The 23,392-nt window shown below is 39.8% G+C and overlaps 3 protein-coding genes across 5 annotated transcripts in view; all 3 read right to left on the bottom strand.

The window, feature by feature from the left end:
* cax1 (cation/H+ exchanger protein 1) overlaps window positions 1-2,410 on the bottom strand; it is a 10,303-nt gene extending 7,893 nt beyond the window's left edge. For 2 of the 3 annotated variants that reach the window (XM_035674889.1, XM_035674872.1), the window contains exons 1-6: window positions 2,271-2,410; window positions 1,212-1,388; window positions 919-1,073; window positions 653-761; window positions 411-527; window positions 249-310 (exon numbers count right to left, since the gene is read on the bottom strand). In XM_035674889.1, coding sequence (XP_035530782.1) covers window positions 249-310; window positions 411-527; window positions 653-761; window positions 919-1,073; window positions 1,212-1,388; window positions 2,271-2,346 — 696 coding nt within the window. In that variant the 5' untranslated portion in view covers window positions 2,347-2,410. The remainder of the gene's footprint in view (window positions 1-248; window positions 311-410; window positions 528-652; window positions 762-918; window positions 1,074-1,211; window positions 1,389-2,270) is intronic. The other variant, XM_035674881.1, reaches the window with a different exon arrangement.
* A 1,033-nt stretch (window positions 2,411-3,443) lies between these two features.
* On the bottom strand, window positions 3,444-13,774 carry smo (smoothened, frizzled class receptor). The gene is made up of 12 exons (XM_035678896.1): window positions 13,051-13,774; window positions 11,310-11,509; window positions 10,699-10,908; window positions 10,395-10,567; window positions 10,046-10,265; window positions 9,806-9,929; window positions 9,558-9,650; window positions 9,051-9,159; window positions 8,185-8,370; window positions 7,323-7,471; window positions 6,468-6,602; window positions 3,444-6,245 (listed from the first exon to the last, which is right to left on the bottom strand). Exons 1-12 carry the CDS (start codon window positions 13,313-13,315, stop codon window positions 5,623-5,625), a joined length of 2,487 nt encoding a protein of 828 aa, XP_035534789.1. The 5' UTR covers window positions 13,316-13,774; the 3' UTR covers window positions 3,444-5,622.
* Window positions 13,775-17,212: 3,438 nt separating this feature from the next.
* On the bottom strand, window positions 17,213-23,023 carry tspan33a (tetraspanin 33a). The gene is made up of 8 exons (XM_035676769.1): window positions 22,710-23,023; window positions 20,572-20,629; window positions 20,191-20,318; window positions 19,629-19,703; window positions 18,810-18,905; window positions 18,506-18,634; window positions 18,242-18,403; window positions 17,213-18,124 (listed from the first exon to the last, which is right to left on the bottom strand). The coding sequence occupies exons 1-8, from the start codon at window positions 22,809-22,811 to the stop codon at window positions 18,023-18,025; spliced, it is 852 nt and encodes a 283-aa protein (XP_035532662.1). The 5' UTR covers window positions 22,812-23,023; the 3' UTR covers window positions 17,213-18,022.
* Window positions 23,024-23,392: the final 369 nt, after the last annotated feature.

A 23,392-nucleotide genomic window follows, 5' to 3' on the forward strand; every position in this document is an offset into this window, starting at 1 on the left:
ACTCTAACACCCTACGTCGTAGAGTCCGACAGGAATGACCTCAAATTTTGGAGGCCTCACAATGGATCTCTTAACTACACAATCCCCAGCCTGAACAAGGCACAGTCAACAACAGGTTAAGCTGAATGACAACTTGTTGGTACCATCTAAAGAACATGTCCAAGTTACTTTTGCAATGGCACTTCAATATTGGACTCCCAAGTCACAAAAAGTTAGTTTAGAAGTAAAGATACTGTATATAACATTACCTTTTCTAACGACTTCCCAAATGGCCAAATAAAGTACAACGCCATCTTGAAACAAAGTTTACCTAAAAAAAAACCAAAAAACATAATGTTCATCTTCATGTTCCAGATTTCAGGAAATATTAAAATACTTTGAGCGATGCAACTATTTCATACGATACGTACCGTAAGGGGCACCGAAGATTGTTAGAAACATTACAGGACAAATGAGGAAGTAGATTAAAGATATCCACCATCCAAATAAAAATACATAAACTATGTTCCCAAAGCTGATCACCGGGCCTAAAAGAAAGGAGAAACCATAAATACAGGTTATTGCTTTCCAGGAACAACCCTATAATTGTCTGCATATGTATGTATGTATGTATGTATGTAGGTCCTGTTCAACAGAATTAAAGTGCAAAGACCTTTTGGAGGTTTAACAATGCTAAGATCAGAGTAGAGCTCTTTGATGACTTCTGATCGGTCTTCAATTGGCCTCTCTGTTACATTTCCTTTCCACTTCCTAAAACCAAACTGAAAACCAAAATAAAGGGTGATTTTTGAAAACTCTGAATTCAACCAAACTAGGAAAGCAGTAAAATGTCATTTTTAACATCGGCATTTTGCAATACACTGAAAAAAGAGGAATTATTTGCAGTTAAACTGTCGCCCTAGACCAGTCATGGCCCACCTTGTAGTTGTTGGCCTCCCTGTGTGCCTCCACCTCATTCTCAGCACAGATTGTGGTCTTTGAAGTGCCTTCATGCCAACCCTCTTCTCCATACTGTGACGCAGTAGACCGGGCACCTTGTGACAGAGTAGAACAGGCTGAGTTGCTGTGTCCTCCTGTGCGGATCAGAACTGTGAGAAAACCCTTCCACATGGCAAGACAAGAAACAGCAGTTCTCTAACTAATACAATCTCCAAAGTCCATAGATACAGCTATGCATGTTTGAATCATTTTTGTGGCATAGACTCACTCACCTCTGTGGACAGTGAGGAAACATTTCGGTGTGTAGTGGCAGAAGTGGTGGGCAGAAGCTTCTGGTGGGGGTGTCTCCACCGCGCCTAGCTCTGGATGGTGAGGGCCAACAGAGAGCCAATCAGTTTGGGACTGTTGCTGTGGGACATGGTGATGCTGCTCAGGATCCACATTGTTCTCTGAATAAGGAAATATAATGGAGAACTGATTTTTAAAACAGGCATGATACGTCAAACAATATTTTTTACATGATTTGTCAGTTCGGCAGTGAAAAGACGCTGAATTAAGACTTGGGGGGTCAAACACAACACAAAGCTGCACACTGGGGGGTCTCATTTCAGTAGAGGTTTGGAGGTTGACTGACACCCTGGAGCCATGTCCTCTGGCTGCCACTTTGAAATGTGTGACTAACAAAAACCTCCTGAGAGTCATGCAGGGTGTCCTAACGTGCTGTCAACTGCTGTCTGCCATAACCGATTGCATTATCAATGCATTGCAACAGATAGATAAGAATATGCTATGCTTTGAATTTAAAAATAGAGGCATGGTGGTTGTACCCTATATAGTTCATCTACTTATAATGTTGTTCATAGGATTCTGACTTTACAGGAACAATCAGTGGTTGCTCATTTTTGCTGTAGTAAACCTTCCTGATGACACACACCACCAAACTCACATAATAAACTACATTATGGTTGCAAAGTTGTGATCACCATTAAAGTCTAGGAAAGAAGCCCATGCTACAACTCTCACCTCTACCTGTCCGGACATAAAGGTGTGGCAGATGTTGTTTGTAATATCTTTCAAACCATTCTTCCAGCAACGCAGTGACTTTGATAGAGTTTATAGAGTCTTACAGAAACAAAGTTACAAAGTTTGGCTCAGATTGGAGGAAAGTTTGGCAGCACAGGTGAGTTTGATGAACGCGCTTAGGACAAATTCAAATGTACAAGCAAGGAGAAAAAAAGAGTTTAAACGCAAAGACACGTTTTGATTGAGATTTTGAGGGAACAAACGTTAAATGGAGGTCATGACAGCGAGTTCGAAGTTTTTGGTCTCACCTGTGGAATCAGTCGTGGATCTTCTCCGCAGGTTCTCCACATCACCTGGCATCAGCGTCGACTTTCTGTGGGACATTTGGTCTGTTTATTCCCCCAAAGTGTCACTCCTGTTTCATCTGTGCGTCGAGGCTTCACCCTTCACAAAGTCTGCCGTGCACTCACTGGTCAGTGCCCACGGCAGTCTGACTCTATACAAAGGCAGAAAGGGGAGGGGGATGGAGCTGCAGGGAAGATTGCAATCTTTTACATCTTACTGATTTAACCCTTTAAATGCATTCATAAAGTATCTCCTTCTGCACATGCACTTTCTATCTTTCTGTATTCAGATCAATTTGGATGCTTATATACTTATTTTAATCTGTGTGTAAAGATTTATTTATTTTGGCGCCCCCAGTGGTAGAATCAGTGTGACTCCAGACAGCAATGCAGTCTGCACACGCCTCTAATGCACTTGTAACTTTTGTTAGTCTTAGTTTGTGCCTCTCATGTAGGCCAGTTAACAACACTCACTGATGGTATTTCTAGAATTATCCCCTCCAGAAGAGCGTCTAACTATCTAGATGAGAAAAATACCATCTGTGCATAATAAAAAAGACTTTTAATCCTTCCTTTAACTACGGGTTGCAACTCTTATTTGCAAATCCATCCCCTTACCACTTTATTTCTAAGTCCCCCTCCATTCAAAAATATGTTTTTCTTCTTGTTCCGTGTATGCAACTAATACAAGTGAAGTAGGAGATATCTTGTACAGGAAAACTTTATAAATGAGCAACATTTGCATATGCATAGATTCTGTCATTTCTAATGAGGTAGGAGTAGATGCTTTTTTAGGGATTTTAATGTAAAAAAAAAAAAAGATTTTGTTGGAAAAAACATATCACACACATTACTGTTCTAAGCTGATTATTTGCATATATGTTTTAATACGTGCTTGGAGGGGATCTTTCATTTTAGGTTCACATTATACGAATTGAATTAAAGGATTTGTTTGTATTAGGAAAGCGGCGCAATTTAACAGGTTAAAACCCTTTTCTTATCATTTAGCTGACAGAATATTTTTTCATTTAGGTAGTTGGAAAAGTTTTTGAGTATGTAGAAAATACCTATATAATAGTGGAAAACATTGTTAAATGGGTCTTTCAAAGGACAGCAGGTAACAATCACACAGAAAAGTGTAGGGTTACTTTTATTTACATATAAAAACAAAAAAATACAGCTGCACAGTCAAAGTGACAGTAATCTTTTTTATACACAGTTGGGAGACTAAACACTGAAAGCAACACAAATCATTTAGACAGCTCACAAAAACAGAATTTATTACTTTTCAAGACATAAAAAGTGAAACATAATTTCCAAAGTAATCTTCATTTAATTTCTTTATGTGGTAACCTTTGAACATAAACGTTGGTGGATTTTAGGTATGCTTTTTTGTTGCCGAACTCACTATATTGTTATTGTAGCAGTGTGGTAACTAGTAATAAGATAAATAATTCTCTATCATACAAATCAAATGAATAACTAGACACGTACATTAGACAAACTAATTTGCAATCGCTAAGAAGCGGCCTATCACAGTCTACTTCAGCATCATTTATCCATATTGAGCGTAACATGAAAATACTAGGGGGAATTTTGGTTACAGCACAAGTACAGTGACAACTTTTTATAGCATAGTTGACTCTTCCCTTTTTATTTATCATATCAGCAGAGTAATCAAGTGATTCGATATATAAATCTGTACAAATAATACCCTTATTGAGGTATCTATGAACAACCTATATACAGTACACACATTTCGAAAGAGAGAGACAGAAAAATAGATGCATTTGGGCAAAAAGTGACTTCTAAACCCACTGCAGTCTAAAAAATGCAACATACAAAAGGTTTCCAACTGGGCTGAGGAGAAGAGGAAACACTTATGAAGGCCAGTTCAGACTGAATATATACAACAGATAAACAAAAGTAGAGATACAGCTGTAAAAAAATAACTTTTAAAAATAATTGTACAAGGAGAAAGGTTGTTCTGAAATATACAAGAAGAACTTTTTGAGAAAAGATGGCCATTTAATACATTTTTCTCCAGGCAAACAATAAGCTGATTGTTGGTTTATTGCACCATACAAAGAGTTAGTATGTATAGCTGATTGAAGAGGAACTTAACACCGTTGAAAGTCTTGTGTTTACTGACCTCTAGTAGTTTAACTTTTCACCTTGCTGTAGTGATGTACAGGTGTACCTAAAGTGATGCTGGGTGGAGTCGGAGGTTAAACAGGCTTATAACTTTCAACCAGAGAAGGCAGTGCAACTCTTCAGCCTGGTTTTAACGAAATCATGTCAGTATTTGTTTGCAAATGTCAATAACATGAAGAAAGGTAAGGACAATATAATAAAAGTGAAGCTGTGAGACTGATGTATTTGACTTAACTAAAACACCCAATTGTATACAAAATGAGCTTATGATCTTATACAGATTTTCCATTTCTTTTAGTTCTTTCTGGCTTTTGTTTAAGTCCCAGTGTGTATCACAAATTCTTTAAACTTGTCAAAGTCACTTATAATAATAATTTCTGTGATATTAGTAATAAAAGGGAAAGGGAGATAATGATTAGTACATCAAATTAACTTTACATAAACAAAGTAAATGGCTAAATAGTAGTAGGAAGACAGAAATTGAGTCTTAAGAACATTAAAATATAATGAAAAAGAAGACCTGGGTTAAACAGTATTTGCAAGTAGCCCGTAGCATTTTTTTTTTATTACCTGTATGGTCTTCTGTATGAATCGGGTTTTACTGCCCTGGGACAGCTCAAATAATTATAATACAAGCAGTCAATCCAAGATTAAGAATACATCTGACTTTCAAAAGGTTTATCAACTGCCTACATCATCAAATCTCCTTACTGGTAATTCCAAAGAGAAGTTAGCAATTCATCCTGGACACCTTACCCTGCCACATGTAGAGTTTTATGTGGTCACAAGCAGGGCTGAGCTGGCAGATGAACTCATAGGGGGTTCAGAATAAAGGTATCGGTTTCAAGCCATATAAAGTTTAGCTGCCTCAATTGTCTTGTCATCAAGGAGTTGCCTTTGAAATTTTATTGGACACAAAGTATAAAAAATATTTTTTCATTAAGTTATTCACAACATATTTTTTCACTTTATCCCTTTGCTTTTTCTAAAAAAAAGAAAAGAAAATGAAAATAAAATAAAACACTGACCAGCTTAGTTCCATCTTGTTCTCTGCTCTGGGCATTGGGAATTAGGTGCACTTTAGTAAGAATTTTGAAAGTATCCAGCACTTTTTGTAGCTTACTGTCTGTGTACCGCAAAGCAATAAATTGGAGCTATGCTCTTAAAAGTCAGAGTCAGCATCCATGAGCTCCGCCTCCATTAAATTGGTCTGGGAGTGAATTGGTCCATAGCCGGCCCTTCGGCCCGCTGGTACCCGAGCCACGTGGGCTAACCTCTCTGACAGCCCATCGGTGAGATCCATCTCCCTGGGATAGCGGGAAGATCCACTGGGCTGCCAGGTGGAGGCTGAGGGGAGGCAGCGTGGGCCAAGACCCAGATCCTCTGGGCGGTCATTGAAGGTTAGAGGGTCAGAGATCAGGCCGCGGCCATAGCTGTTCCAACTGCTCTGGTATTGCGGGTAGGGGCACTTCTCCTCACAGGACAGGGGGTGGGAGGGTTGGAAATCTGGGTAGGACCCTGGCAGAACTTCCTCCTCCAGCTTCTGTTGTTGCCTCTGCTGTTCCCGCAGATTAGCAACCAGACTGGGGTGGCATGGCAACTTGGGCAGGCGAGGCACTGAGCTACGACCAAACTCACGCTGCTGATAAGGCTGGTGGTCCACCGCCTCCTCCACTGGACGCACCTCCTTCTTCCTCTTCTTCTTCTTCTTTTTCCGCTTTATCATCTCTGGTGAAATCTCTGCCTCCACCATCCACAGCCTGTTCCTCTCCTCTGGAGGTGGCACTGTAAAAAAAACACAGCAAACAACTGAAAATAAGTTGGTGTTCAACTTTCTTCAATAAAGAAAAGGGGAAAAGATGAAAAAGGAGGACAAAACATGAAAGCAAAAAAGGTTAAAAAAAGTACAAAAAACCGACATCAGGGAAGGATGAGGGAACATTTGAAATACTCTGCATATGCAGAGTAGTAGGCATTAATGTCAGAGTCATTGCCTCCAGCACTCACCTGGAGTACCAGTGGGAGTAACAGAGATGTCCTGAGGCAGGATGGCACCTCGCCTGGCCACCATCTTGGTCACATGCTGCGCCCAAGCTGACGACATATCATTCGACGGCTCATTTATGTCAAAGTTGATTCCAGCTGTGAATGAGAAAAAGACAAGCCACAAACTTTCCATTTAGGGACAACTAAGGACAGATTCAACCTACTCTTAAAGACTCCCCTGTGGTGCCGCTAGAACGCTGAACTGTGCCAAGTTAAACAAGCATGGCAGCCACAGCAGCCTCGCAGCTTACGTGAGTAGAGGAATGTGTCATTCAGTTCTTAGCTACAGACATAACAGTTGCCTGAGTGTGCAGCCTCTATGCCACTAAAAAGCAAATGGAAAATCTTTTCAAGCCAAATGTGAAGGAAAAATAACACATAGTGGTCCACAAAGTGAGTAAATCATTACCTCAGCACATGCCGGAATTGAATGAATTGCAATTTGTTTGTGGTGCTCAAAGCATTTAAATACAACATTTAAAAACTCTTGTACCAAAGAAATAGTCCTGACAAGGAAACCCAAAAATATCTATATGGCTAGACACCTCTAGAGCTACATGTGTGTGAGACAACATGAGGTATAATCTTGACTATAAGATGCCTTGCAGTTTCAGTTATTTACCACAAGGTGGAAGTATGCACACATCTCCCTACAAGGCTTCCACTGTTTTATTCTTCACCCCAAATAGTGAACAATATAGCAAACATTGGGGCAAATTTAACTTACTACACTCTAATTTATCCTAAATTATCCGTTTATGCTTCCACAGAGTTAAGGGTTAGGGTCATTTTTAATGAATCCACTGAAGTACTCACCGACTGGTCCATCATGGGACACAGTGTGCATGCTGAAAGACATTTCTTTCTCTGGGTCCTTGTGAAGCTCCTTCCTCATTGCAAATGCCTTGGCAATCATCTTGCTCTTCTTTATCCTCTTGGGTTCATTGTCACTACGGCCAATAATCCTGACACAGGAACACAAGGCAGGTTGAGAAAGAGAGACCACAGCTAATAACGACACTTGGTATAATGACAGGCAGTATTTTCCCCAAAAGAAACCAATCAGATGGTTAGAAAGACGCACAGGGCAACTGAAGATCACACGTTTAATGCCATCAGCAGCCATGTGATCTTGGGCAAGGTGCTGATTTCTTACATGTTCTCTCATTTTACATCACACTGGATGAGACTAAAGCCTAAACTGAAAACAATGATTCCAAGAATTACTGGGTTTTTTTTCTTAAAGCTGGAAGAAAACAAATTCCTGAGAGTAAAATCCAAGTCACAGTGAGCCCTTGTGAGCGCTGTTCTAAAACCAGGGATTAACAGATCAGAGCAGCAGACCTAAATGCACACATTGGCGACACACAGCAGGATTTTGACTACATTTATACCTCCATACTTTTCAATGATCAGGGGGAAAATACCAGGTTTTAGCAGGGAAACTCTGCTTGGTTAGTACATGTCTGGGTGCATAGAACTTAAGACTTTTCCCACACTGTCACATCTGCCACCATATATGGAATTGGACAGACATGATGGGAACACAAGCAATGAGAAGAGACTGATAGAGATTTCAAAGGCAGAAACAACCAATCTATTACTTTCTATCTACTTTAGAGGTACAACCATAGCCACAGTCTGTTTTAATGTTATATTTCACTTGATGTTTGCTTACTTGCACCAGGTCCGTTTCCAGATGAGGATGGTGGCCTTGGTCCAGACCCAGGTACTCATAGCGATTCCCGTCCCAAACATGGAGAACAGGTTGATTTTCTCCACCATCAGACTGGGCCGGTTCTTAATGGTGCACTCTGGGATTGGCTTGTTGGTTTGAGAAGCGATTGTCACATTGGCTTCGCACCTGTTTAAAATATCACAGAGATGATCATTCCATGTCTCTGCCGTGCCACATGTGCCTCCCGCACCTTCTAGCCATATGACTGGGGTACATTCAAATGCAGGATCTGGCAAATAAGGAATAAGAAGTGGTTTACATTTTTGAGGCTAAATTAATTCCGATGCAGCCAGTGTCAACACTGTGGGGAAATAGGGCTGCATTCACCGCTGTAAGCTGAGCGGTTGAGCAGTGGTTTGGAGTCTCAACAGCATCAGTTTGTGGATTTCTCTTTGCAGGGTTTAGCTATGAAGTCATTCTGGCAGGTGTAAACCTTTGCTACCACACGATGTAGTAACAAGATTCTATTTGATCTTATCAACATTTTACTATTTTATTATAATCATTGTATTATAATAAATTATTTTGTGTAATATTTTATGACTTAATTTGTCTGACTTTAATCTTTTATTGTCTTAACAACTCATATTTTATTGCTTTCTTATTTACTTCACTGTATTGGTCTCTAAATTCTGTTCATAAGCTGTTTTGTCAATCTCTTGTAAAGCACTTCGAATTGCATTTTATTTGACTGATTGTTGCTATATAATTAAAGCTTCATTGATTCATTGATTGATTCATTCATTCACTGAACAAAAGTGCAGCAAATCACATGATTTCTGACACTTAAAACATTAAACACTTACAGGACATATTCTCTGAAGCTCCTCTCCCATTCAGCCTGGTTGAAGAAGTCGTAGAAGTGGCAGCCAAAGGTGATTAAAACAAAGCCAAAGGCAAGGAATCCAAATATTCCTGACAAGGAGAAACAAAACAACCAATCAGATGTGAGATACCGGACACTGCACTCCCAATATCATTCATACAGAAAGGAAAATGTACCTAAGAGGATTATGGAAAATGTGGAATAATCATCATGTTAAAAGGACAATAGAAATTCATATTTTTCATGTTATTTTCCTAATTTAAAAGCCATAAACTGGAGATATTAGTTCACAATGATCCAACAACAATTTTCATATTCTGTGTTTATTGTGCCCAATGACATGCTGCCCACGCATGACATGCTTAGTTTAACCACTCTGTCTCCACTCTGATCATAACCAGGGTGGTTTTTTTACCCTCGTTCTGTTTCTCAGGTCACCAGTGGGGTGTGAAATGGCAACAGATGAAAGACGAGAAAGAGAACATACCAAGTCTCAGCATCGTCTCATTGATTTTGCTGGCCGCTTTCTCACTCAGAAGTCCAGGGTGGTTGCTCTTGATGGAAAACAAAGTCATGACACCTAAAACAAAATCAGTCAATGTTGGTGAGATTGGCTGTGGGGGGGAACTGAAGCTGAAAGATTTGGATTGAAGGGCTAAAACTGCTCCTCCCAGGTTAGTCACTGAGCTCTTTGACTGTTGCTGTAAATGTGTCACTGGTTTTTGAGTCACTCACCCCGAATGAGGAAGTAGCCACCGACAACAAGCACCACCCCAATGGGAGCCAGCACAAACCCAGCACGGTATCTGTAGTTTTTGTAGCCCACAAAACAGATCCCACTCACAGAGTCTCCATCCACCTGTGGAGCACCACACAACAAAGCCACAATTAATGCAAGTGATGGTGCGATCAAAAACAAAAAAGCTCTTTTCTCTTGACTGGAAAACTTTTTTCAGTTTTAGTATCACATTTTACCTCAGCGATAGCCAGGATGGCCACAGTGAGGACGAAGGGGATGGACCAGGTGACCATGTGGAAGTAGGAGGTCCTGCCAGACAGAGGCTGGTGGGTGGTGCCCAGGGCCTTGAAGGACGTGTGCCAGGCATAAGTCAGCATGACGAACCAAATCACACCCGACATCAGGGAGTAGTACACAATGATGAAGATGGTGACACATGACAGCGTCTCTGAAGACCTGTAGGGGTCAGCGCAACATGAATGTGATTTTTAGGGCTTTTTTGTTTTTTTGCTCCATTTTATGACTGTGATCACATCAAATCAAGCTAAGTGCAATTTAATCGGACAGTTGAAGACATTCACTTACGAGGGCTCCCCAAGTCGCATGGTGTTGTCGCTCTTGCACACAATCTCGTCGCGCGCGCCATCCAAGAACTGGGCCAGCCAGCCGATACTACCCACAAAGAAACAGGCGTTGATGTAGAAGAGAATGACGGCTGGGTAGCGGTTGGAGTTCTTCCAGTCGGCAAGAAATGTGGCCTGAAATGGAGGAAATTATGAAAGTCAGACGGGAATACCCTCTACATAAAAAAGTTAAATCTCTTGACCTTCTGATCAAAATGACAAGACAGACAACACAGACAATTACGGGCGCTGTAATTTTGTCTCACCAGGGTGAAGAAGGTGCAGAGGAGGGTGATGGTGCCGAAGTAAGCAATGTAGGCGTGCATGTCATTGTGCTCCTCCTCGGTGAACAGCGGGTTGTCACACTGGATACCGCAGCCCTCCACATCCTTGTACCAACTGGACTGAATGTCTGTCTTTACCAGGGGAGCTTCACACTGGCCTGATGTGTTGAACTTCAGTTTCTGCACCTCATTCTGCACACGAAAAGGGAAAGGTGTGCTTGTAATCAACTTTAGTGAGTCGGGATTACATACAGCTATATTGTGTAAAGTTATTGTTATAGAGAAAAAAATTATGGAAGTCTCACATAGCCCTCCCTGCAAAAATTGCTGAATTTTACATTTAATTTAATGATAATAATGAGAAAAGCTTTGTGAAGCTACAACCAGCAAATGTTACTTAATACACTGACACACAAACAAGCATAATTATATATATATTTATATTATTACATTTTTCAGCACTACTAGAATGCATTCACCCTGCTAGGAAATCCAAGGCGGCTGCTCTCAAGTTGGCCCTAAGCTGCAGTAAAAAGAGACTTTCCCTTTGGGGATCAATTAAGTATCACACAACATTACGTAATGAAGCTTACCGAACAGCCCACAGGAAATTGGTCACATTTGAGGAAGTTTGGCCAGCCTCTCTCCTGGTCCACGATGCTACATGGACGACGCGTTGCCAAACACAGGCTCTGGCTGGGCAGCTCAACTCGACCATTCTCACATTTGGGCATGTAGACGGCACACAGCAAAGGCTGGATGACTGACCAACAGCGAGGAGCGTTCCGCAAACCTAGAAGAGAAAAACAGACACTGACATGAGATACAACAAGACATGGGCTGCATTTATCAAACTGACAGCATTATAATCAATATACTAATTACCCAAACCTAGAAGGTGGAGATGTGCACATACACATAAATAGAAGTTATGACAGGAACAAGAAAATAAAAGATTAGATAGTTTGATTAGAACCGACGGACTGTGAGGATCTTCATTCACATCAAATTAACTGTATCAGCGATTTTTCAAATAGATTAGGCGATTAATCGAACAATCAATCAACAGAAAATTGATTGTCAATTAATAAAAATAAAAGGACAAACATTTGCTGATTCCAGCTGCTCAAAAGTATGATTTTGCTACTATTCTTTGTCTTTTATGCTAGTCAAATATGGTCAAAAATTCAAAGACACATTAGGATCAGCTTTTCTGACACTTTATAGACGAACTGATTAATCTGGAAAATAATCTGCAGATTTAATGATACGGAAAATAATCTGTAGTTGCTGCCCTATTTACAACTGTCATGAAAACAGTATGCAGAATAGTCCTGATAAAGTAGTTGTGATACCCAAGGACATTTTGTATAACGGACAAAGATTCCAGCTACTGCCAACAATTTCACAGAAACAGTCAAAAGCATATTCAAACCTAACAGAGAAAAAATAATTGAATATAGCATCACAAAGAATAGTGCAGCGTGAGCATAGTGAGAGATATCATATGAATGGGTGATAGTACTCGCCCCCATCTGCTGTGACTTACACAGGAGCCAGAATAAACCATATCCCACAATACAAATGAGGCTCCTTAACACATGTCATCCATTCTGGCTCATTTGGGAGACCTTGACACCTGTGAGGCAGGGACCTGGGTCTAACAGGTCATTAGTGGGTACTTACGAATGTGAAAGTGGTCTTGCAGAATATCTACAGACCAAGGTTATAAGTGAGACTCTCCTATTGTTTGCTCTCTCACACCTATGAGTGATTCCCTTTGTAGCCTTTAATGGCTTTTAACCCTTCATTTCCTGTTGAGGCTCTCTTCCTATCTCTACCCCCTGAGTATTTGAGACCTCTCACCCCAGCCCATTGTCACACCAATTTACATTAGTACTACATTCATTTTATTCTGAATATTCTTCTGCAATGACTAAAAACACAATCAATTAACAAACTTTTTTAAATTTATTATTGAATTACTACAAATCAAAAGCCTGGAAGAAAATGTATCATTGCTTTTTGATGTCAAAATAATCAAAACCTTCCATTTACAGTAGTCAATAATGGATTTATAGTTAAGTTATAATATAATACAGCATAATTAAAATTAGCAAGCCATGTTAATGTCCATAATAACACTACAGCCTATGTATTGACAGTAGGCTCATTTTTGGCTGATCTCCGATAGTACAGTGTAACAACAGGGATTTATCATATCTCTACAGTTATAACAGTTTTTTTTTTCATTGGGTTGTAGGTTATCATTCTGTAGGCACTGAAATGAGACAGAGCATCTTTTATCCTTTACTTGGACCCATGAAAACTCACCAGACCACATGGTCAACTTCTCAAAAGCCTCTTCTTGGGTGCTGGAGTCCTCCGCCAGGATCAGAGAAGTATGCGTGTACGGTAAAGGCGATCCCAGACATGTGTTGTACTTAAGAGCCTCGCAAGTTGTGGTTTTCTTGCAGTTATCCTCAAATATGGTCCCGTTTGGAGACAACACCGCACCGGAGCCCGAAAGCCAGGCAGCCCAGACCCAAAGCATCCCGTAAAATCCAACAATGGGGCTCCTGCGACCCTGGGAAGACATCTTGTGAGAGAGATTCAAGTGTGCAAAACTGAGATTACTTTGACTTCTACTGCTTCAAATTATCCCGGTTCCCAAGAAACCCAAAGATGGAGTTTTCTTCATTAGATTTCGAATAGGTTTCCAAACGCGGCATGGTGAGGAAAATCTGCGGGGCGCTTCAGAGTTTTCTCGCAGTCCTCCCAAACTTTTTTATTCTGCACTTCTCGTCCGATCCTTGCTGGATCCTCCTGAATTCCTTCATTATCTAAATCCCAAACGCTCCACACACACACACACACACACAAAAACCGTCCTCGGCTTTTAGAGAAAGCGCACCATCAACTTAAAACCATATAAAGTATTCCTTTGAAGCATTTAGGCTGGGAATGAAAAAGACATCACGCCGAGAAAGTTGTAGATTCGCCCTCCCCCCACTTGCAAAAAACTTGCCATGAAAAAGTCTGGATCTCTGTAATAGGATCTCCGGCTCAGATGCACCACCCCCTTTTCCACAGTCCCCCTCCACCCCACCCTCCTTTTTTATGCTGGCAGAAAAATAAGATGATCAATTATCCCATATCTCCCTGCGTGTCCCAGGAGGTGATTTTTTCTCCGGGTGAGGTGTCTGATGAGAGCTTTCTCGGGCTGTGTTGTGTTCCTGAGTTGCAGCTCGGTGTCTGGTTGTTTTTTTGTCTCTGGTATGCACATGGTGGGGGAGAGCCAGAGCAACAAAACCTCCCCTCCCATCCCCCCTCTGCAAGTGGAAGAATGTGCCTTATGGCAGGCCTTCTCAAAGTTTCTCATCTCAAGGACCCCCAAAACAACCCAGACCACCGATCTGATGAGGTTTACTCTCACATGGGAAGACAGTCTGTGCTGAGTCATACACCTGTAGGATTTTATTCAACATGTCACCCATGTCTCTCAGCTTTGTGAAACTCCTTAAAGACCCCCAGGTGGTCCTCAGAGCTACCAATCTACCAAAACAATGCACAGCAGCTATATTACATAATCCGTTCACATAAATATATTTAAAATGTGTGTGCACTCATAACGAATTTCAGTGGGGTGATGAAGTAGTTAAAAGAAATAAAAATCAAAGAAGAGATGACATTAAAGAGCAATACACATTATACATTACAGTACCTCAGACTATATAGAACTATGTATAAACTATTTTTGCAGAATAAATCCAGAAATATACTACTGTATATTTATATTAGCCCACATAACAATAATAGGTATAAGTATGAATAATAAATACAATACATATACATATATAGTATATGTAATGTACACATATTTGACAGTAATAATACAAAATCATAAAAAAAAAATTTTTGTTCCTGCAGATCATTATGTAAGCCTGTATTGAAGAGTAATCTCACTTTGTCCTCGTCCATAGAATAGAATGTACCTTTCTATTAGCGTTTATAATAAAAATAAGTTATAGCCTACATCAGAAATTCTGTCAAACAGATTTGTTTATGTTTCTAAATGCCTTTTATGGCTGTGTATATTGCTGGCTGTTTGCCTTAAAGTGATTACAGTCAGAACCCTAATAAATGTGTAAGATTTACAGGACATTGTGAAAAGTTAGTGAACATGTTTATATGGCAGTAGTGAACATGTGAGTGTCTGTGTGTGGGAGGGAAGGAGTAGAGGGACACAGTTAATACATTAAATCAGTTTCCTTTGGGACTTCCATAATGGACTGGGCTTCCTCTCATGGTTAAGGCGGCTGCAGGGATCTTCAAACACTGCTAAACATAAAATATTAACATTTCTAAAACACATAAGACATTATCTTATGCTGATTTAATGAAGTTTTTTTTATGTTCGAGAATATGCCAAAAACAAATTTCAAACTGGTCAAATCTCAACCATGGTGCTGTTGTTATCGCATTAATTGGACAGTGCACTTGTGGTATTTACATGGCTGCAGATGCTTTGTTTCTCTCCTGGTGTTCTGAGAGTAAATCTGGGTTAATTCTGCTCCCTCCTCTCTCTCTCTCTCTCTCTCTCTCTCTCTCAGTCTGTGTGTGTGTCTGGGCCTCTTAGAAATCCACAGCAACATGGCTGCCTGAGTGAGTCAGAGGCAAAAACCAGGGACCACACACAGAGCCCTGGAGCCCAGGCCAACACACACTCACTCTCACTTACACACACACAGAAACACACTCACTATCATGAGAGACTGCAATAGAGCCATAAGCTGCTGTTAGAACTGTCACTTTTTCATTACACTCCGTTGCTTTTACTAAATTATAACATGTTGCACCTCTGCCATCCCAAATGTTTTTTCACTCCTCCGTGCCATCAGCTTGCTGATACTGTAGATTTTGTTACGTGCGAAAGGGAAAAATTACAGTCAGCTTTAAACTAACATCGAAATGTCATGTTTAGATTTTGGACTTGCGTCAAAGGCTGACTGTTTCTGCTCCCAAAGATTACAGGCATCAGGTTTCAGGCTGGGAATGTCTCACAACTCAGGTTTTCATTTGCCAAGCAGAGAAACGGGGTGGAGATAAGAGGTTGTGTCGGTTTATGCTTCTTTACAGTTACATCAGGGGCAGATTTAGAGAAATTGTCATGGGGTAGCAAGAGGCTGGCATGGAGACTGTAAGGATTGGCAGAAATATATGCTGATGTAATTGCAAACAATCACATATGTCAACATTTGTTTGGAAAAGCCTCCATATGAAGATATTTGAACTAAACTTTTATTTCCAAATCTTCAGACATTTTTCCAAATACGAAAATCAATAAACCTAAGCTACATCACTTTGACTAAAATGTAGCCATAACAGATCATTGAAGTAATGTCTGTTTTTTAACTCATTATTTTTTAAATTAATCTAAATGAATGTGTTTAATTTGACAACATTTGACACCAAGCTGGGGTGGCAGCTCGGGTGGTCAGGCATTTTTGTAGGGGTGGCAGTTTCCGGCCCTCTAGATCCACCCCTTAGTTGCATTACACCTTTTGCCAGAGGGTGAAGAATAACAATATCAAATGAAGCTCTAGCAAAAGTTCAGTCAAGAAGACAACTCTTTTGCATGTAGTTAATGTCTGTCTCCATCCTGCATTCACTTCTCTCACGCATATTTTCCTTGCTATCATTATCAGGGACTGTCAATTGTCTAAGTGCCAAAGACTTTCTGTCAAGACTTAATCCTCTTATATCATGTTATAATAAACAGCTATCTTTACTTTATCTCTTCTGGTTGAAATGGCAGCTATTCAGTCGCAAAAACCTCTAAAATTTGCCTCAAGTTATCACATGATACCAAGAGTTTAAACTCTGAAATGTACAAGCTTTGATTGGTACTGTATCAAAACAACAGGGCAACAAAGAGGGTAAGATTAATTTCATGTTTTAGTTCCTAGTAAATCTTCAAAGTCAAAAAACCCTTAACCACTGTCTGCTCACTGATTTGTCACAAATACAAACCCCAGCCCACCAACAAAACAACACTAGGGAACCTCACACACTCACTGTTTTCTTTCAGTGGTAAATCTGGAATTCCCCAATCCTTTTGTATTTTAGCTGAAACTGATTACAGAAAAAAAAGATGGATGAAGTGAGAATAGGTTTGAAATGATGCATACAGGACTCAGAATATATCAGCCACAACATATGTTCAGAATATGTGTACAGAGCTTGTGGTTTGGCAAACATTTATTTATAATGGCAGCAGACATGAGACGCACACTCCACAAAATCCTACGGCTGTGCAGCCATGCAGGCAGTCTGCTGCCTAAAATGTGAAGAGGAAATGACATCATGTGCAGTGTGAGGTCTCCGCAGGACAACCGAGCTGCCCAACATGGCCACATTACTATGAAGAGTTAGACCATCGGTGCAAACATTGTCTTTTCAGTTAATTCTTAAATGAAACACTTTAAAACCATTATGTAAACAAGCTTTATTATACTGTTATACTGTTCCTTTTATGTAACAGGGGTACAAAGCATTCCTTGGGCTCTTTAATACTTTACTTTTAACATAAGCTTGTGAAAGTATACAAAACTACATCGCAACTGATGCTTTATCTTTAGGAATGTATCAAGTAGAATGAATTTCCTATTTGACGCAGGGATTTTAACTAAAAACATATATATGTATTAGGGTACCCATTAATACATGTCCAACGCATCACATAGCAATATGCAACATTACTGAGCATGTATAAGACTTTCTGTCTTACATTCTTTTATTTCTATAAAGTCTACAAAATTATTATTATACATTCAAAAATGCAATTCCTTTTTCAGTTAGTTAACATTTGCAACATCGTAGATATAGTTGACAAAAAAAATTGATATACTGATGGCAGTTTTGAAGTGAAGGTCAATGATCCTTTCCATGTGACCGTGAGCACCAAACAACCCCTCTGCCTCTGCTTTGGTACTAACTACTGTATATAGTCAGTTCAAACATGGTCTATGTCCAGTAGGCGGCGACAGAGTCCTATTCCCCCATCTGCTTCCTTTGTGTGGTCCTGACTTCCACCTCCATGCCAAGTATTTGAAAGCACATTAATGGTTTGTCCACGCGCTCGCTTAACACGAATCTTGTGTTTTTAAGTCCAAGAGCAATGATACTGAATGCTCAATCCAGGCAAAGATGACAAATGTTATTTTCACAGAACTGGCAAAGACACTGGCTGGTGTCACCATGTTTTTGTTGCTGTTCATCAGAATCCAGTCTAATCCGGCCTGGGTCAGCTCCAAGGGTCAGAGCGGTGCTTAAGGTTGTAGTTCTGGAGCTCGATCTGGTCTTTGATCTGGTTGATCAAAATCTGAGACAAGAGGATGCCAACCAGCTGCACAAGAGAAAGCACAAACAGAGGGCTCACCAGCTGGTTACATCTGCAAGTCTCTAGTCTTAAAAGGCTTAAGCACAATGTGTGTATTTGTGTGTGTTGGTATGAATATCCTACCTGTGGTATTGCCAGTCCCAGGGCGACGCCTCCCAGTAGGAACATGTTACTGTGGATCCAGTTCACCAGTTTGTCTATGCAGCCATTGGTGTGGATGTACTCTCCAGCTTTAATGTACTCTAAATCCTGCATGCCTTGTCCACACATGGTGTTGATAACCTCCTGCTCAAGTACATAAGACAAATAAATAAACAGGTAAAAAAAAACAAAAAACAAAACTAAACAACACAAAAAGGTATCAATAAGTCTTTTAAAGAGAGTGACCTTGTCTTTGGTTGGGATGCAGCAGGAGAAGGGGACAGAGCAGCGTTCTCTGCTGGGGTTGTCCTCTTTGCAGTTGAAATACATGTTCTGGGACCAGTCAGTGTACGTCACACCACCACAGCAGCCAAACTGGTGAGACAGACAGACAAACACGCGAGAGGGAAGAAATTAGAAGATATGTCAGGTATCTGTGTATTTAGCTACAAACATTTTGTTAAAGCTACTGTTGCCTTGGTATTTATACTGACAAAATGATGACCCACAGTGGGTATAGTATGAAGTCTGTATTTAGTCAAATCCTTACCTCTTTCTGACCAAAGTCAATGAGGTTTTGCAGATCAATGTCTTCTCTGTAGTGGATGATGGCATCACTGATCATCTCAGTCACTTTAGTCCGAGCCTTGGCAGAGTGTTGAAAAAAAGTACATTCAGGAGTATGTACGAAAATGCTTTTTCATCATACACAGAATGGTTATATGTTGTGTCATAAAAGTTTAAATGTTTCATGTTCACATTAGGTGAATTACTAAGAAAGACCAATTAACCAATTTACGTGACGTAAGTTTTTATCAACTAGGAGCAGTTACGATAAATATGATAATCCTGAAAAACTTTCTCTCTAAAGTTTTTCTAATTCTAATTTAACATCATAAATTCAACTTCTTCTTAAACAAACAAAATCACATCTGAAGCAAAACTGGCAGCAGTTACAGACAAAGCCCAGAAGAGGACAGTGTTTTGCCATCCTTCACAATAAGAAATGGACAAATGAAGCAAAGTCTAACCTAAGAAAGAGTTTATAAACAAATGTACAACCTTTTCAGCATTATTGACATGATTGACAGATGACTAGATATATATTCTAATAATACATATTTTGTAATGGTTGTAGATCTTATTTAGGATTTAGTTAAATCAATTAATCACCAGAACATTTAAAATCATTTAAAGCACAGTCACTGTAATAATAATGATATATATAAATAATTATAATATAAACACGTTATAATACCATTTGCATCTACGGAAGTTTTAAATAAGACACTTTTTAAAAACATTTCTAGCAAATACATTTATGCTTACATTATTTTGACAGAGAAAATCCCCCATATTGTTTGATTACCTTATCAGAGAAGATGAAGCCCAGGATCCCAGCAGCCAACTGGAGCAGGAAGATCACTGTCAGACAGATACAGAACTGTAGGGAGGAAAGAGAGATGGTTACACAGTAAAAAAAAAAAATCTGTTTTGGGTTAATTCTTTAGAAGACAGATTTCACAAGATCCTGCGTCTCCATGCAAACTTAGCTGTTACTTGTTATCTCTTCTACTCAGAGAAACTATACAGAAAAACACAAGAAACCTAAGAGCAGGGCCTTACAATAGAAAGACACTAATGGCTGAGTTTCTTATTTGATTACACTGCTTTTATGTTTTTTCATTATAAAACAGTTTTTTAAACTTGTAGTTTTCTGTATACAAGTGCAAATATTGTACACACAGGCACCAGCCCTGTTTTTATTGAGCTAAAACTAAAATACTATTAAGATGATCTGGCAGCTGATATTGACTGAGCTGGAATCTGACACCATTACCTCCACAGCATGCCATACAGCACGTCTCACAAAAATCTATCATTATAAAATACATTAAAAGCCTGGTCTGGTTAGAAAGCCCCTGACTTACTGTCTGCAGAAGGCAGATGTTTTCTCGCAGGGAGCCCACACAACCACAGAAGGTGATGATGAACATGAGGACCCCCACGACCATCAGCATTACAGCAGGGTCCACTGACAGACACGCCAGAGCTGCCTCTGTGAAGGAGAAGAGAAGAGGAGTTCAAAGACTGATGTGAAGAGAGCAACTGTGTTTGTTTTTAAATGACATAATTATTCCTCCCAAACAGTAGCAGGAAATATGGAATTGTGTTTTTAGATGTTTCTTGGTGAAAGCAGTGGAAGCACAAAGCCAAAGAGCAAAAGCACCATCCTAACACTCAATACTCCCCCCTGACTCACACTAAACATGAAGTAAGACTGTATGCTCTATCAGAGAAGGATCGTTTACCTGCATGTTTCATCATGCGGGCGTACACGCCGATTGACACCATCACCAGGGAGATTATCTGAAAACAGGAAGAAAAAAGATTTCTTACGTTTTTCTGAATAATTCCTGCATTTCAAAATATGAGGCATAATGAGTGGAAGCCAAAGACCACTGTATGTGATGTTCATACTTGTCCAGGGAGTGGCACCATTCACCAAAACACCTAATTAGTACATTTGAATCATAAAGGCTTTGCTGATAGAATAAAAGGTTATTTTCCAAAAAAGTCCATGCTTGTTTAGCCAAGTGGAATCAGTGTTGAACTGGGGAACCACAACATTTTCATTAGAAATGCAGATAAGGAGTTTCTGCCATCCACTCTGCTTTCAGTTGACTTAATCGACCTGGCAGCAGTCTGTACCTTTCCCTAAAAAAATAAAGACCCTTTCACTCAGCACTCCTCTCTCGGTCTCAATAGAATAATAGGGAGCCCTCAGAAACACTCTTCCCACCCCGAATGAAATGGATCCAGTTACCACAGACACTGCACCTTCTTGGGGTGGGAGGGTAAAGCTAGTCTGCCTCATTTTGTAAAGGTTTGGTTTCACAGTGAATAAACTAGACATGACACCTGAGGTAAACAGGTGGATTTTTTTTTTGCAATAATGTATGTTGTTGTTTAAGCCTGCAAGTCTAATGACATGTAACAGTTCTGTGAAATGTTATGCTCGATCTAAAACAAAATCCCTTCTGGCATTGGCATAACTGATTCACTTATTTGGTTAATCATCATTGTACCAACTCACCAGACAGCTTGTGACTAAGAGACGATATGGACATTTCCTGAGATTACAGACAATCGAGACAAGAAATGAACTGTGCATTTGCAGTAATATTTGGTGTGTTCTATACAGAGCCTGTGTAGCCTGAGGCAACAGAAACAGAAAACACATTCCACGTTGAGGAGCTTCAAGTTTTTACACAGCCTTATCCTGTTTGTACACGGCCAGAAGTCATGTTCACTACTGGAACGTGGCTTGCACACTCATACAGGTTTGTTTAACAAGATGAAAGCTGAAAATGTAAAATGGATAAAGATAAGCTATAAAGACTTCATGATTTCTCAAATGTTAGTATGTAAAAAAGCACTCCTGAAAACTGAAAACACCTGTACCACCTATTTTTTTCTCGACCAGAATCAAGAAAGTCTCCGCACACTCCACTAAACCCCAACAAGTTTAATCTGCAACAGCAGATCTGCTTTAAAATGTTTTGTAAGTCAGAAATCTCCTTATGTTGTTAAAGTCCCTGAGCACTGAAACCCACTGATATGAACTTTGGTTTGTTAACAACCAACCGCTGAGCTTTGCTGGTACTTTAAAGTGAATCCTTTACTTTTACACTGAAGCTGTGCAATTATTAACATCATATTGTGGAGACAAAATGCCAGTCAGACAGTACAACTAACAATACAATCAATGGAATCACCTGCTGTGTTCACCAGAGCTAGTTTGAAATACCACAGAACAAATCAAAGTTGGTGTTTCTTGGCAACTGAATATGTCATGAAAGAAACTAGCCTAAAATAATACCACAGCAGTTTTGTTTACTGAGTATAGGTGTGTTACGCATTGACCACAATATGTGTGGGCCAAACAGGTTCTGAGCTCAAAATCCCCTGGGACAAATTATGACAATACATTCCTGATTTGCAAAGTAAGAATAAAACTTGGTCACTGTAAAATGGCTGAGCAGCAAACACCTGGCCTGTGTGTGTGTGTGTTTGTGTGTGTGTGTGCGTGTGTGTGTCAGCTGTGTATGTTAACTTCCCTTCTCCTATTTCCTGGGTACAGTTTCACTTTTTGTAAAACCAGAAAGGTAATGAATAACTAAGTCAAATAAAGTGTGTGCTTCAACTCTCAGCAGACAAAATCTACATCTCACTCTTTTAGCTTAAACAGAAGTAGGAAACACAGTAAGTCTGACATTTGTAAACTGAAATCACTCTTATTTTAAATAGTTTAATACTAATCTTCCAGAGAACAAATCTGGCTTGCAAAGGCACAATGATCAACCTGCGCACAGAGAATGGTAAATAAAGGTCGCCACACTGAGAGATCTTTGAGACCTTTAAGTTTAACAACATAAAAAACACTCACCCAAAATATTAAATTAAATATGAAGAGTAGATATTTGACAACTGGACTGACAAAGGTGTAGTCCTCGTCATATCCTGATGCATCTTTGCGTCTTCCTCCCATGGCGACAAGTATCCAAGCGTACTATCCAAGTTTGCGCACAAATGAGCGTTTAGCTGTATCAATAAGAAAACGAGTTTCGGTAGGTGAAACTAACAACTCTGAGCTGCTGATTTCCTTCTAATGCAATCCCCCACGTACAGTCTCACAGTGAGGAGTCGCAGGGTGCCCGTCAGCGCTGGCTGGGCGTGAAGAAACAACTGGGTGTGTTACCATTGTATCTCACACCGAGGATCATATGATATAACCTGATAGAGCAGGGGGCTCCCGAATCCTCCTGAATGTAAAAGAAAGGTCACATGACTGACCCAGTTATCTTAACCAAAAGAAGAAACAGTTTGGTACTTTTTTTTATAATGAAGTGAAAGAGTTGGGCTTTTTTTGGGTACTTTCCTTTACTACGTTCTTCCCCCATTAAAGTGCAATACTAAACTACTGTTTACTTCAAGCTAAATGGATGTACTTTAGTCTACTCATTAAAAGTGTTTATTTTGAGTCTAGACACTGGTAAATGAATAGATGAGCCCGTTCATGATGAATGTAAAATTAGTTTATGCGGAACTACTTTTGGTTTATTATTATCA

This window comes from Morone saxatilis, unplaced genomic scaffold (genome assembly GCF_004916995.1).
Source record: "Morone saxatilis isolate NCDOM2014 unplaced genomic scaffold, NCSU_SB_2.0 Contig10, whole genome shotgun sequence".
NCBI lineage: Eukaryota > Metazoa > Chordata > Actinopteri > Moronidae > Morone > Morone saxatilis.